At 42.5% G+C, this 16,692-nt stretch overlaps 1 protein-coding gene across 1 annotated transcript; it reads left to right on the forward strand.

The window, feature by feature from the left end:
* Positions 1-238: 238 nt before the first annotated feature.
* LOC110933647 lies at positions 239-1,318 on the forward strand. The gene has a single exon (XM_022176859.1). The coding sequence runs from the start codon at positions 239-241 to the stop codon at positions 1,316-1,318; it is 1,080 nt and encodes a 359-aa protein (XP_022032551.1).
* Positions 1,319-16,692: the final 15,374 nt, after the last annotated feature.

Below are 16,692 nucleotides of genomic sequence, written 5' to 3' on the forward strand. Positions count from 1 at the left end.
TTTGCCCCCCTCGAGTTTTAGGGGCCCTGATCCTGTTTCCGATTGTTCTGAAAATTTTAGGGCTAATGCAGAATTATTTGGGTGTCTCAATTAGGGTTTTCTTATTGACTAATTATCGTCCTAATTATTGATTTTAGTGACAGTTGTTACAGTATTATTGGTAGAAAGAGACGGAGTTCAAACTCCAATCCACTATGTTAGTAGGGTGCTCACGGATCCAGAAACACGTTACTCAACCATGGAAAAGTTAGTTCTCGCGCTACTCCACGCCTCCAGGAGGCTGCGCAGGTATTTCACTGGGTACGTAATCACTGTTCTCACTAACTTCCATATTGGCACAATCTTGCAAAAACCAGAGACATCAGGCCATTTGGCAAAGTGGGCAATTAAACTAGGGGGCCACAATATCCTGTACAGGCCGCGCCCAGCTATCAAAGGCCAAGTATTAGCATACTTCATTACCGAAGTGCCTGAAGACAAGATCAAGGAATGTAAAGCAGTAGAAACTCCCATCAAAGATACATCAGATGAACTATGGATGCTATACACTGATGGAGCTTCAAATGAAGATGGCGCAGGAGCTGGTTTGCGCCTTGTTAGCCCAGAGAAGCATGAGTTCACCTATGCCATCAAGTTGGATTTCAAAAATACCAACAATGAGGCAGAATATGAAGCATTTTTGGCAGGCTTGCGCCTGGCCATCAAGATGGGAGCACAAAACTTACAAGCGCATGTCGACTCTCTCCTGATCGCGAGTCAAATCAACAGAATATACGACGCAAAGGGCGAGGTCATGGCTTTGTATTTGGAACAAGTGAAGGAGCTACTTCAGAAGTTCAAATCTTACAAGTTTGTTTATATCAACCGGTCAGAGAACAAGCCAGCGGACGCGCTAAGCAAGCTCGCTTCAACAGCATTTCAACACCTCGCCAAGGATGTAAGAATTGAAGTCTTGAAAAACCCATCGGTACTGCTGCGCCAGGTCAATGTGATCGAGATAGGGCCACCTTCGTGGATGACCCCTATCATTCAATATCTGCAAGAAGGAATCCTCCTAGAGAACAAGGCGGAAGCCAGGAAAATACAAAACAGAGCGTTGTTCTATGAGATCAATGGGGGCATTCTTTACAGGAGATCCTTTTTAGGGCCATTACTACGTTGCTTGGACCCTCAAGATGCAAGTTATCTGATCAGGGAGATACATGAAGGCATCTGCGGCATTCATGCGGGCCCGCGCATGGTCGTAGCAAAGATAATGAACGTTGGCTACTATTGGACAGGGATACACGTTGACGCTCTGAAGGAACTGCGCAAATGAGACTCCTGTCAAAGACACGCTCCAAAAACCCAGCGCCTAAAAAATGATCTGATTCCTGTGTCCATAGTCTGGCCTTTCCAGCAGTGGGGGATCGATATGGTGGGACCTTTCCCTGAAGCTCCTAGCGCAGTGAAGTTCATAATTGTTGCTGTTGATTACTTCACTAAGTGGGTGGAGGCAAAGGCCCTCACTTCAACCTCTGCAATGATGGTGCGGAAATTCATATAGGAACACATCATTTGCAGATTTGGCCTCCCACTCAAGATCGTGACTGATAGCGGCACCAATTTCGCTTCTGAAGACCTTCAAGAGTGGATGAAAGAGTTGAACATCGAGCACACTTTCTCTTCCGTTGCGCATCCTCAAGGCAACAGCCGAGTAGAAAGTGTCAATAAAAGCATTGTTGAAGGGATAAAGGCCCGCCTGGGCACCAAGAGAAAAGGCTGGGTAGATGAGCTCCCTAGCATTCTGTGGGCTCATCAAACCATGCCAAAAACAAGCACTGGCGAAACACCTTTTAGCCTTGTCTACGGCTCAGAGGCGGTTATCCCAGCAGAGATATGCCTCCCCTCGCCGCGCTTATCAACAGTCAACAAGATTGACAACGAGGCAGAGCGCCATTTAGACTTGGACCTGCTCGAAGAAAGGCGCAAAATCGCGCGAATCAAATAGGCCAAGTACAAAAATAGCTGGAGCAATACTACAATGCCAGAGTGCGCATCAGTACGTATACCCCAGGAGAATACGTGTTTAGGGATAACGAGGCCTCTAACGCAGAGCGCCCTGGGAAACTAGCACCAAAATGGGAAGGCCCATACTTGGTTCACGAAGTGCTAGGAAAAGGGGCGTACAACCTGCGCACTCTAGATGGCCATATCATCCCGTGCACCTGGAACGCGCAGCAACTGCGCAAGTGTTACATGTGATCACCTTCGGCCAAAGCGCCTTTCAGTCATTTAGGTTGGCCACGCGCCTTTACTATTAGCTATGTTGGCCACACACCTTTTAATTACCTATGTTGGCTATACGCCTTTTCTTTTATTTCGATTATGTATGTTGGCCCCGCGCTTGTTTCTAAGCTACTTAATGCAAGCATTGGCTATGCCTTATGATTTATCATCACACCTTCTACGTTACAAATGCATGTTAAACTTTTGATTAGCACAAAAACACTTCAGTAAATTATGAGCTCTTGAGTTATGCCTCCAAGGTCCTCCGCGAACATAGCGCGAGATCGGGCAATAACACTTATACACGAGCCACACTTACATTTATTCGCGCTAACTTAAACAAAGTTTCTAACAACAATGCAATAATTGTAACTTGAAAAAATAAGTAGCAAACACCATATGTTCTATTCAAAAAGCACGTCTGCGCAACGATACATTAAAATTAAAAACATGAAAATTACAAGGCATCAGCCTATGAATCCTGTCATCTACTCATAACCATCTCCATCGCAATCGCCATCTCTGCCGGCTACCTCTTCCTCATCTGTCAACTCCACAGTTTCTGGAGGATCAAGGATGAATTTCAGCCGCGCGCCCCAGTCATTGTGCTTTAACGCTTCGGTGACCAACTCCATAAAAGGCAGCGAAACATGGTCGTAGACTTCTTCAGCGCGGGCTAGCATAGCGTCAACCTGATCAGTCACCGAGCAATGATGAGTATCAAACTCTTGGCCAAAGGCTTCTTCCACATGATGAGCGCACTCTAGATAACCCCACGATGCCCAACGGCACGCGAAGCATCTATAAGCGCGGCAACAGCCCCATCCAGCTCAGTGGCATTCAGAATAGAGTTAGCGATCTGCACAAAGAGAGACATCATAAGAATAAAACAACAATAAACAGGTTAAGGTAAAGAGGAGAAACTCACCGCATCTACTCCTCTACCACGCATCCACTCGGACTCGGATACTAGCGTGTCCACGATTGATTGAGCCTCAGCATAGTTGTTTTGAGCTACATTAAGGGCGGAAGTGCTGATGTCTCGCGCCTCTTCGGCCTTCTTCTTGGCCTCCTCGGCGGTATCAGCCTTCACCCTCTCAGCCTCAAGATCAATCTCCAATGATTCGTTCTTGTCAATGGCCTCAAACAATCGGCGCTTCAGCTCCGCAATCTCCACATCTTTGGCAGCTAGGTCTTTATCTTTGCTTGCAACCTGCGTATTCAACTCAGCCAGCAAGGGTTGAAACAAAGACTTAGCAATATTTTAAGAATAAAAAGAAACATAAAAGATTAAGTTTGTTAAACCTCAACATGCCCTTTGTCTGCTTCGACTTCCTCAACCTTCCCTTTTAAAGTGGCGATCTGAGCCTCAAGGTCGGTGATTTTGGAGCGGGCAGCATACATGCGCTGATTATCCTTCTCGCATACTTTTTTCCATTTAGCCCGTTCCTTTGACAACAGTTCCTCAGCGGCTTGAAGTTTGCTCTTTAGGCCTTCGCGGCCCCATTCTTCAGATTTCTTTTCCACTTCGAAAGCAGCCTTCTCCTCAACAAAGGCACTCTTTATCTTTTTGAAGTCTTGGACTTGTTTTAGCAAGCGCTCCCGGTACTTCTCCCAGTCAGCCCGCTCTCTAACCATCGTGCGCCACTCGCGCACAATCTGATGGTTAGCAGCGCGAGTGTTGGACTCCCCAACAATGTAAGCGCGATACAACCCATCATGGGTACGCGCTCTTTGTCTGTTAACTTCACCGGGAGGGAAGGAGCCCAAGTACCAATCCCGACAGGCTGCAAACTCCATAAATGTGTCTTTCTGCTTTAAACCCCAAACAGGTTGGTGGGGAGCATCACCGCGAGCCTCTTCAGTATATATCTTGTAGTAGATATCTCCCAAAGTATCCTTAGGACCAATGGAGCTTGTGGCATTGACCCTCCAGCACCACCAGCCGCGCCTGCACTTCCACCACCACCAGAACCTCCAGCACTGCCAGAAACACCAGCACTTGCACCACCCGCAGCAGTGGTAGTCTCTTTATGTGCTGCTTGCTCGGGTACAGTAGCAGCTGACCCCCCAGCCGCAGATATCACTTGCATAGTTTGGGTGGAGGCATCTGGTTGCACGGGCTCCGTTGATTTAACAACCTCAGGCCCTTTTGTCTGAGCAGCTTCTTTTTCTTTCTCCTTGGGGGGGGGGCTGGTCAAGCCCCGTGATGCGCGTGGCTTCCGGACTATGTGCAGTAGCATGCTCAGTAGCAGCAACCATCTCGATCTCTTTCTGCTTTTCCTTCTCAAGGATTTCACTGCCTGTAGGCTTTTCAAACATTTTCTCAACCTCCCTCTTAGTTGTCGTGGGGGGTCTGATGATAAACTTCTTCTTCTTCGGCGCAGGCTCTTTCGGATCCTTCAGTTCAACACCCTTAGTTTTCTCAGGGGTTTTCTTTAAAGCCTCTGCAGAAATCAAGTGTTAGGAAATTTTACTAGGGAGACAAAATATGGAGAGCATAGCACTAACTTGGTGAAAACTTGTAAAGGGAGCGCATGCTACTTTGCTTCCCTATCACCGGGCCAACATTTTTTTGCGCTGCTTTAGCGCCAGCAGCAGCCTCCTCCCTAGATCTCTTCTGCTCACCAACTTGGCAGAAGCCTCCTCTTGATGCTCTTCTTCTTCTACTTCATCCAGGGCGATTGATGAAGGGGTCGTGCCAGCTTCAGGGATCCTGGATCCCGCGCTTCCAGAACTTTATGAGGCAACCGCGCTGGCCTTCTTCTCACCTATACGAGACAAACCCTCCAGTGAGTCACTCGCAACAACATAATCCTCCAGGTTACTCTGCCGAAATCGAAGAGTACCTTTATCAGAGGCTGCAACAGTCGCGCGGCTACTCCCGCCCTTCTTGTCGGTCGCTTCAGCATCAATGGTTATCACCTTCTTCGTCTTCTTCTTGCCCGCTTTCTTCTTCTTCTCCTCAGGATCTATGCCAAGGTTGCGCAACACACCTGCAAAGATGTTAGACCAGGAACTTAGCTCCCCATTCGATGACCCTACAGACTCCTCGCTAGAAAGATAAAGAATCTCTTTCCCAACGGAAGTCACAGCATGCAAGGGCCTGGGGTTGGGTAGATGCGCACCTTCGATTGCAGTGGGAGGATTGGCAAAGACTCCAACAGGAGGGTACATGAAGTTGTCCTTGATCTGTTCATACCAGTAGGCCTCGCCAGATTCCAAGGGGCGTACACCCATGGCCCCTCCAAAAGTAGTAAAAGCAGCTTGATACAACTGCTTAACTGCATCAACAAGGGGGTGATCAGGCACTACTATCGCAGAGATAAAAAACAAAAAAGAAAGGACATACCTTCGCCATTAAGTAACAACAAGGGAACCTCTTCACTACGCGCAGGCCACCTATCGCTCATGCCTGCAGCAACGAGCACTTGCTCACCAAAAACTCTGTTGGGTGTCGAAGTCAAACGCACATACCACATCTCCTTCTTCGGCAAAGGGAGATCCTCCTTTAGAATCTCATCAGATTCCCGGAATATCATTGCGATGGGCATGACCTCCTCTCTGATAAAGAAAAACTTCATCTTCCAATCATGGAAGCTTTTAGGAGGGTTCAGCAGGATTTTCTTCACGTTCCGAGAAGCAAAAGAATAAAAACCCATGTTTCTGATCAACTGATACATCATTCTAAACTTCGCAACATCAGGTTCGAGCCCATGGGATCTACAAAGAAACTCAAAATGGCGAACCCTAACCATTCCCATTGGACTCATCTGCGAAATATGAAATCCGTAATAGTGCAGAATCGCCCCCATAAAATGGGTGGCCGGCAAACGGAAGTTGACTTCAAGAAAGAAGTCGGCGAAAAGAGTGATGTAACCTAGTGGTGCATCGGCCGCCGTTTGCCCTTGCTGAGGGTACCGGGCATCCCACTCTGCGGAAACTGAACACCTCTAACAAGTTGTTCAAACAGCCCCTGATCCCAGTTGAGAACAGGGACTGGGCCTTCTTCAACTTGAACTTCCTCTTCAGCCATGAGTACTCGAATATGAAGATTTTACTATTTTCTGGGAAACTCGAAAAATGCTCAAGAAAAACTTGAAGATCTGCTGTAAAATCTCGGAAGATTTGAAGAAGTTTTGAATATTCGAGAGAGAAAAGAGAGAGCAGATAAAGGATTATGCAAATCCTCTCTCCTATCGTCGGATATATATACCCATCGCATTTAATGCGATGGGTAAACGTGCTGGAATCACCACGCGCTTATCCAATCAGCAGCTGCCACGTAAGGCAGGATTCTCGGAGTGACGGTTACCACGCGCGCGTGAGCCTCACTCGCCTGACCGAAAGTCGAACTGTCAGTGACAGCATGATGATCGTCGTGTCAGCAGTCAACTCAAACGTCGCCATCAACGACATTTGCACCAACCTGTCAAAATTCAAAATTCGAGATTTTTCCCGCTCAAAGTTACTACAAACTTCATGCAGAAGTTAGCAAAGGCCGCGCAGCATTCATGATTATCCAATGAGCCTGCGCGCTTACACTCAAAAGCAAAATACTATCAAATGGCAACTCTGGTAGTCGCGCCGTAGTAATTGACAATCACTTAAACGCGCGCCGCCTACCAACACCTAGCAAGCACTTTTCAAAGCTAACACACTTTCTTTTTTCTAAGTCCAAAGCTCCAACCATTTACTTCGCGCATGGAGCAGCACTAGACTGGGGGGACTTGAAGGGGTATGGTCCCAAAAAGCCGTGCAGACCATTCAGGTCACGCGCTGGACCATACTCCTTAGTCAGTAAGCTGATCAATCTATAGACCTCGTGCGGGCTGTTTAAGCAAAACCTGACCTCGCGCAAGGTCCAAGCAAGAGATAGCTTCAGTTTCACACTTGGTATTCTGAATAAGAGCATTCAACTCCTACAACCCTGCGCGGGCTAGTTACGTGCACAGCAAGGGTCGCACAGGTGTTACGGTGCAGGTCCACTTCAAAAAGTATCAAAGGTACGAATGGCAGAAGAACGAGCCAATCGGCGTCAACCAGGCTGTGCTCTATCGTGCTCCACGATCGACTGACGTGCAGGAGACAGAGAGTACACAAGGACGCCTACGTGGCACCAATCAGGGGGCGGCGACAACTGCCCCATGATCTCCACTCACCTGCTGATGGCAGAGGGACAACAAGGCCGACAACTAGGACACGTGGCTCCAATCAAGGTGCGCCAGCACCGGAGAGCTTCTAGAAACCACTAACGGTCGATACCAGTTAGACAAGTAGGATATTCCTTGTTGTCACCTTCGGGCCCAAAGCCCATCAACCCATCTCCTCTTACACCTATTCTGTTATGTTGTTATTGATTGTTGGATCATACTTCATTTTTGAGTTTAGATGTCACATATTGAATTGTAACATGTGCTAAATGAAAGTAAAAGGTTACCTGGCAACTTGGCAGGATTAACTTTTGGAGCTTTTTAGACTTTTGCAATTTTTAGTTTGCAAGATCCAAACCTGGTATTGGAGCATTTTTTAATAATGCATAATTTGCTCAGCATAAAGTAGATGTCTTAGAGCATCCCCAATAGGGGTGTTTTTTGATGTTTTTATGATGCCAATGTGGCATTGCCCCCACCAATCACAAACATTATCTCTCTTGCCCCATTCCCATCACCTAAAAACAACACTCTCTCTCCTCTCTCCTCCCTCCCTCCCATCACCTACATACATCACCACACCTTCTCTCCTCCACCTCACACTCTCTCTCATCCACCTCACCTTTCTCTCTCCTTAAAAACACTCAAATACACCTTATTGGGGATGCTCTTAGTACCTACTTTGAATGCAATGTACTAAAAAGTTTAAAAGTAGCTCATCCCGGAATTTGGAATCAGATATATGTTTTGTTTTAAAATGACTTTTTCTAACCTCTTAGATCTGCAACTTTTACAGTTTTGTTATCTTGTTTTTACAAATGGTTTTGGAGAAAATATTTCACCACGGAGAAATTAGTCAATCACAAAAAGGTGCTTCACCACCGGCTGTTAAAGCAACTTGTGAAAAAAATAAGATGTACAAGCAAGGGACCTTAAGATCTAGAAAACACAGATACAAAAGACCTTATTTTCTAAGTATGGAGATCCATTACTTTTACACCTTTTGGTATAGTGTAAAACTGGTATTTGAGCATCTATTTGCATTTATTTTACGATGGGTAGCTCATTATAAAGTTGATGCTCCACCACCAATTGTTAAAATACTTGTCCTAAATGGATATAATAGCAACATATCTCACGATTTAGATCACAAAATTACGTCTTGTTTTTTTTTAAATTACTTAATTTTCAAAATTCCGAGATTTGCTACTTTTACACTTTTTAGTCTGCAACATCCAACCCGGTATTGGAGCATCTTTTTTAATAATGCACAATTTGCTCACTTAAAGTTGATGCCCCAGTACCAATTTTGAATGTTATGTACTAAAAAGTTTAGAAGTTGCACTTCCCGGAATTTGAAAACAAACGTATGTCTTGTTTTGGAAATGACTTTTTTTTCTAAACTCTGAGATCCGCTACTTTTAAATCTTGTTATGTTCGTTTAGCAAATGGTTTTGGAGAAACTATTTAACCACTGAGAATAAGTCCGTCATAAAAAGGTGTTTCACCACCGGTTGTTCAAGCAACAGGTAAAAAAAGGATATACAAGCAAAGGATCTCAAGTTCTAGAAAACACACATACAAATTACCTTATTTTCTAAATATGGAGATCTATTACTTTTACACATTTTGGTCTAACGCTCTAAAACTAGTATTGGAGTATCTATTCTACGATAAGCAATTAGCTCATCCCAAAGTTGATGCTCCGCCACCAATTGTTAAAATACTTGGCCTAAATGAATATAATAGCAACGGATCTCACGATTTAGATGACAAAAATACTTCTTGTTTTTTTTTAAATTACTTAATTTTCAAAATTCCGAGATTTGCTACTTTCGCACATTTTAGTCTACAACATCCAAACCTGGTACCGGAACACCTTTTTTATTAATGCACAATTTGCTCAACATAAAGTAGATGTCCCAGTACCAACTTCGAGTGCAACGTACTAAAAAGTTTAAAAGTAGCACATCCTGGAATTTGGAAACAGACGTATGTCTTGTTTTAAAAATGACTTTTTTCTAAACTCTGAGATCCGCTACTTTTACCGATTTGTTATGTTGCTTTAAAAAATGGTTTTGGAGAAACTATTTCATCACGAAGAATTAGTCCATCAAAAAAAGGTGCTTCACCACTGGTTGTTCAAGCAACAGGTCAAAAAAACGATATACAAGCAAGGGATCTCAAGATCTTGAAAACACATATACACATATACAAATGACTTTATTTTTTAAATACGGAGATCCATTACTTTTACACCTTTTGGTTTAGGCTCTAAAACCTGTATTGGAGCATCTAATTTGAGCAATTAGCTCATCCCAAAGTTGATGCTCCACCACCAGTTGATAAAATACTTGGCCTAAATAAATATAATAGCAACGGACCTCACGATTTAGATCATAAAAATACGGCTTGTTTCTTTTAATTACTTAATTCTCAAAATTATGAGATTTACTACTTTATGATTTCATTTTACAGTTTGAAATAAGTTGTTGTTATTATTATTATTGTTGTTGTTGTTGTCGTCGTCGTCGTCGTTGTCGCCGCCGCCGCCGCCGCCGTTGTTGTTGTTGTTATTATTATATTTGAAAAGATACTTTGTTAAATGACCAATTCAAATATCAAGAATTAATCAAATCCATTAAATGCCAATGAATGCAATAGTAGAAGACATCATATCAGAATATTTTTGTGACTCTAATGGTAATAAGATATGACGGTTTGCCAGTTATACTCAAAATATTTTTGTGTATTAGGGTATATAGTAGCGGTTGGAGAACATGCAACATAAAATTCAAATGAGTTACCTTTGGTCCTGTTTGCTGCAAGCTCCTATTGAAATATCTCTTTTTTTCGCACAATAAAGTTTATTAAAATTGATTTACGCGACAACATAAGTGTTGGGATTGAACCCTACCAAAGGAACAGATAATAAAAGCCAAAACTGGATCACAGCAGCAGATTCAGAATAAGTAGATGTTTGGTTGCAAGTCTCTCCCCTTGAAAGTAATTTCAACATCTGCTGACCTCCTATCTGCTGATCATGCAATCTGCTGACCTACAACTGCTGACCAAGACAAAGTCTGATAAAAGAACTAAAGCTCTGCTGCTCAATCTACTGCCTTGGTTCAAGCACTGCTGATCATGACAAGTACTGCTGGGTTCACAGAAGTGGAAAGATGCAGCAGCAGTTTATGTTTAGTTTATGCATTGAAATGTAATATCAGTAGTTAGCATAGCAGTGTTTGTATAGATCAGAGGTTAGAGTTTGTTAGGAGGTTAGATGTCACTTTCATGGTGACGTCAGCTTTGATGCTCAGTGGTTTGCAAGTGCCTATAAATAGAATAGTACTCTGTACTGTTCCTGTTTAGCTCATTCACCATCTTCTTTCTGCACGAACAAACACTGAGCTCAGGCTGAGGGGGAGTTTGCATATCATACACACATTGTAATCAGAGTTTAAAAATAAATTTAATCATTTGATTCAGTGTTAGAAAATGTATGATTGATAGCATTTCTTCTGTTTGATTGTGAAAAGTTTGGTTCCATTAAATTCCGCTGCACTACTCTTTCATTTGTTCATCTAAATTCAAACACAAATCACAATCAATCCAAACTCATATCCTAACAATTGGTATCAGAGCAACGACAGTCAAACTTGATCTAACAATCATTTTGACGTAAATAGTTCAGCTCGAAATTGTTGATACTGCTCGTTTGTTCGTTTTGTTGAAAAACAGAGTATGGTTTAATCACCGATAAAGTTGATTAATCAGTACCTGTAAAACAACCGGAAAGATGTCGCAATCACAAGATGATAAAAATAACATTGGCTCTTTGTTTAAACCACCTATGCTGAAAAGAAATGAGTACAACATCTGGGAGCGAAGGATGCGTCACATCCTCGCTCAACAAAACACTGGATGTTGGAGGTCTGTCGTTTTCGGTCCTCATGTTCCTATGGTGCCAAGCGCAGAGGACGCCAAAAAATCCGTTCCTAAACCAACTGAAAATTACACTGAATTGGATTTTCAGAAGTTTGAACTGGATGCCAAAGCGTTTAGCATCATAGCCTCTGCACTCCCCAACGAAATCTATGCTGGACTGTTACATTGTGACAGTGCAAAAGAATTGTGGGATGCATTGAAGGAACAGTTCGGAGGAACAGAGGAGGTTATCGAAAACGATAGGGAAATTCTGAATCAGCAGTATGAAACGTTTTGTCACATCAAAGGGGAATCACTAACCCAACAATTTGAACGTTTCAGTTGTCTCATCAGTGAGCTAAGGCTTGTTAAGGTTACATTTCCAAATGCAACCCAAAATAGCAGGTTCCTTAGATCACTGCCAGAAAAATGGGACACAATTGTTTTTGTCACCAGGAATTCAGCTGAATTCAAAGATCTGACCCTGACCCAACTCCATGGTAGACTCCTGACCTATGAAAGGGAGTTGAACCAAAAAAGGAGGTTGCAAGAGTCTGGTAAAGTTGCTGATGACTATTCATTCGGCAGCACAGCTCTGTTTGGTCAGGAAGAATCTGGCAGTAGTAGTAAGGATCAGAGTTATGATCATTTTATTGACATAACAGCTGGGGGTAACTTCGTCAACTCTGATTCTCACTCTACAAATTATGCTTTCACAGCAAATACTGAAAACCAGATGTCAGATGATTTGTGTTTTGAGCTGAATGATTTGCAACATTTTGATCCCACTGACTTAGAGGAGATGGACATATTGCATCAGTTGGCCTTGCTTAGTGTAAGAACAAGCAAGTTCTATAAAAGAACAGGGAGAAAATTTCCATGGCTTCATGGAAATTTAAGGGTGGGGCTGGATAAATCGAAAATCAAGTGTTACAAGTGTAGTAGGCTAGGTCACTTTGCTAGAGAATGAAGGAGTCAAACTACTGGTCCCATAATAACTCACCCTAGCACAAATCCTAGACCACAACAACAAAACACTGTGCACTATACCCAATATGGCCCTGCAGCACATGTTAACACTGCTCATTATGCTGCAACCCCTGTGCCGGTGCATTATGTTCAAACCACTGTTCCACAAATTCAATATGTTCAAGCCCCTGTCCCTCAGGCACAAGTGCAACCTGCTGCACCTCAAACAGCTGCTCCAACTGTGACACAACCAGATCAGCAAAGCTTTTTCACACAAGGCTTTGTTGATTGGAGCAGCATGCCTGAAGAGCTTGGTGATGAAAATTTTGCTCTATATGCTTCTAATGATGCTTTTAATGATGAATTTTGTTTGATGGCATTAGAGTCAATACCAGAAGGGGATGAAGCTGAAGGTGAATAGCTAAGTGCTGAAACAGTGGATGAAGTTGCTGAAGCAGTGGTTACTGCAGTTGCTGGTGAACTACTGCTGGAAGAAAATTCAGAAACCCTGATTGAACCACTGACCGACCCTTGGTCCAAAGAAGACAAAGAGGAAGAAGAGCCGAAGAAAGCTGGTGATAAAGAAGAGAGAGCTGATGAAGAAGATAATCATCAATGTGATTGTGCCATGATGGCTGCTGCTAAGGTATCACCTCAAGTTCTTGAAAAATTGTGTTCAGACAATTGTATTATTGCATTTGCTAACATTAAAGAGGTGAATGAAAACCTTAGAGATAAAATCTTGTCTGATGAGGTCAAATTTGAAAAGTCATTGAAAGAACTTAGAAACAAATTGGCTGAAAAAGATAAAGAGATCAGCAGTTTCAAAGAAGAACAAAGCATAACCAAAACTCAACTCCAAACTATGGTAGAAAAATACCAAGTTTGCAAAAAGGAGTTAGAGTCTACCCAGATCACCTGTGAAAGGTGGGTGGAGTCTTGCAAAGGGTATGAGGTTATGCTTGAGAAACAGCTTAAAAGCAATGTCAAGTTTGGTATAGGTCATAGAAAATATGATGACATTGCAAGCACTGCTGCAATGCAAGCTGTTTCTTCTGAAATCATACCAACCAACAAAAATGGCCAAGAGGTTAAAATAACTAACAAACTTGGTAACAAAATTACTCTGGAAAGATCTGTGGGATCCTCAACTTTTGAGGAAATTGAGAAATACCAATTTAAACCCACATGGTCTGATGAGTGTGATATCCTTGAAAATTTCAAACCAATGGATTTCACAACCACTGATGGTGTAAAAGCTCCAAAAGCAAGAGTCATTCCTATCAAAGATATCCCAACAGAGGTTCAAAACTCTGTTACAAAGGAATCTGAGAAAAGGAAGAAAAGAGAAAAGATCAAAAACTTGTTTTGTGACTTCTGTGAAAAGAAGAATCATCTAACAAAAGATTGTTTTCATCTAAAAGCATATGATATAAACAAAACAAGCAACATTTCACCTGCTGCCAGCTGCACCATCTGTGGTAAAGATAACCACAAAACTAAGGAATGTGTGTATCTCAATAACTTTGATGAAAAGAAGAAAGAGTACACTGCAAAAACATCCTTAAGTTCATCAGCATCATCTGTTAAGTTCACCAAGAAACAACCACTGTTCATCCCTGTCCAAACTGCTGTCACAAAACAGCTGAACCAAACATCTGTTCAAAGGGATGTACAGGTGACAGATGCACCTCCAGCCAATCAATTCAGAAAAGGCAAGGAAAAAGCATCATACCAAAGGATTCCACACGTTTATGAGACTTACAAAAAGCCCTCTAAACCAAAAGTGAACAGGCATCCTTTTGGTTATCAACAGATGATAGGTCAAGACCCCCAACAGTGGTTAGAGAAATACATTCCCAAAAATGTACAAACCCCTGAGCTAACCACTGTCCATGCATCTGCCTCCATCCCAGACACTGTTGAGACCCCATCCAAAGCCCTGTTGGATTTGGAAACCTTTTTGAACTAATCCTTTACTTCATGTGCAGGGAGCTTCTGCATGCTTAGATAGTCTTTGGTATGTAGATAATGGAGGCTCCAGGCACATGACAGGATGTAAAGCCCTTCTTCAAGATTTCAAAATTCATGGAGGGGGTGATATATCCTTTGGTAATAATAGTAAGGGAAAAGTTCTGGGGTCTGGTACTGTAAAGTCTGGAAATGTAAAATTTGAAAATGTCAATCTTATTGATAATCTGAAATTCAACCTCCTGAGTGTGTCTCAAATGAGTGATAAAGGGTTTGGATCATTCTTCACAAAGGGTTGTTGTAGGATTGTCTGACCAGAAATGGTTAGTAAGATTGAAGCAATAATCAAGAAAGGCTCAACAAAACTTGTTGCTCAAAGAAGTGGTAATGTTTATGTTGTTGACTTGTCAAGAGAGTGTCCCAGAGCTGATGCCTGTCTGTTCTTAGCTGGCTCTAACAAAGAGACAGAGTTATGGCACAAAAGACTGGGACACACAAATCTCAAAACAATCAATGAAATTTCAAAAAATGGCTTAGTAAGAGGCTTACCACAAGAAATGTTTTCATGTCCTGAACACTGTGTTTCCTGTTTAAAAGGAAAACAGCACAAGAGCTCTTTTAAGTCCATTGAAGAGTCCAAAACAACCCAGTGTTTGCAAATGCTGCACATGGATTTGTTTGGCCCAGTGCAAGTCATGAGTCTCAAAAAGAAAAGATACTGTTCGGTTATTGTTGATGACTTCTCTAGGTTTACATGGACCTTCTTTTTACACTCCAAAGATGAGACTGCAGGTATTTTGCAAGACTTTGTGATACAGGTTGAAAAGCAATTTGACCTTCCAGTAAAAGTCTTCAGGAGTGACAATGGCACAGAATTCAAAAATAAGGAGTTGGATGCCTTCTGTGTGAAGAAAGGGATTGTAAGGCAGTACAACATTCCTAGAACACAAGAGCAAAATGGAGTTGTTGAAAGAAAGAACAGAACACTAATTGAGGCTGCCAGAACCATGCTTGCAGATTCAGGTTTGCCATTAACTTTTTGGGCAGAGGCAGTAAACACTGCTTGCTATGTCCAAAACAGAGTTTTAATCAACTCCAGGCACAAAAAGACTGCTTATGAAATTCTGTATAAAATAAAGCCATTAATCTCATATTTCAAAGTTTTTGGTTGCCCATCTTCATTTTGAACTTAAAAGATTCTATCTCAAAGTTTGCAGCCAAAATCGATATGGGATATCACCTGGGATACTCATCCACTGCTAAGGCCTACAAAGTGTTTAATACACGGACCAAAGCAGTGGAAGAGACCTTGAATGTAAAGTTCAATGAACTTTCATCACTAAAAATCCCTGCAAATCCTGCAGAATTGTTCGATCTTGAAAAATTCACTTTTGAAAATACTGTTGTCAAGACTAACACTGCAGGTCCATCAGAGGATTCATTACCAGACTATGGATACGAAATCATCATTCCTCAAAAGTCTGCTTCAAAAGGGGGAGCATCAGTTGTTCAAAACAGTTGTCAAAGCTTAACCACTGCTACCTCAACAGTTGTTGACCAAAGTAGCCCCTTAACCACTGCTTCCACCTCATCAAACACTGCTGACAAAAGTCCTCAAACAGTGGATCAAAGTCAGCAGGTGTTCACACCTTTACCTCCAATGCCTCCACCTTTTGAAACCACTGCTGGGTCATCAAAGTAAACAGCAGTGGTTAGCTCAGATGATACACATCTGCAGCCTTCACCACAAAATGCCGTCATTCCCTACCAAGGAGAGCTAATCTTCTTGAAATCTCATCCACCAGATCAAATCATTGGCAACATCAATGAAGGGGTGCTCACAAGAAAGCAGTCCCAAAACATTTGTCTTTTTGTTGGCTTTCTATCACTCCATCAGCCAGTCAAGTACCAAGAGGCACTGAAAGACAACAGCTAGGTAGAGGCCATGCAAAAGAAGAGCTCCAACAGTTCAGAAGACAACAAGTATGGGAGCTTGTACCACTGCCAGAGAATGTAAGTCCTATTGGCACAAAGTGGGTCTTCAAAAACAAAACTGATGAAAGGGGCATTGTTGTCAAGAATAAAGCCAGGCTTGTGGTTCAAGGCTACAGACAAGAAGAGGGAATTGATTATGATGAAACATTTGCTCCTGTTGCAAGACTTGAAGCAATCAGACTCTTTCTAGCCTTTGCTATTAACCACAATATCAAGGTGTACCAAATGGATATAAAATGTGCATTCCTCTATGGTAAGATTTAAGAAGAGGTATATGTCTGTCAACCTCCAGGTTTTGAGGATCCATTTTATCCAGATCATGTCTACAAGCTAAACAAAGCTTTGTATGGCTTGAAACAAGCACCTAGAGCCTGGTATGAAACTCTTTCCACCTTTTTACTTTCCATTG

The sequence above is a fragment of the Helianthus annuus genome, chromosome 4 (genome assembly GCF_002127325.2).
Source record: "Helianthus annuus cultivar XRQ/B chromosome 4, HanXRQr2.0-SUNRISE, whole genome shotgun sequence".
NCBI classification, from domain to species: Eukaryota; Viridiplantae; Streptophyta; class Magnoliopsida; order Asterales; family Asteraceae; genus Helianthus; species Helianthus annuus.

What these genes read in the sequence shown, in the direction of transcription:
- LOC110933647 (XM_022176859.1), top strand. Translation starts at nt 239, where the DNA reads ATGGAAAAGTTAGTTCTCGCGCTACTCCACGCCTCCAGGAGGCTGCGC.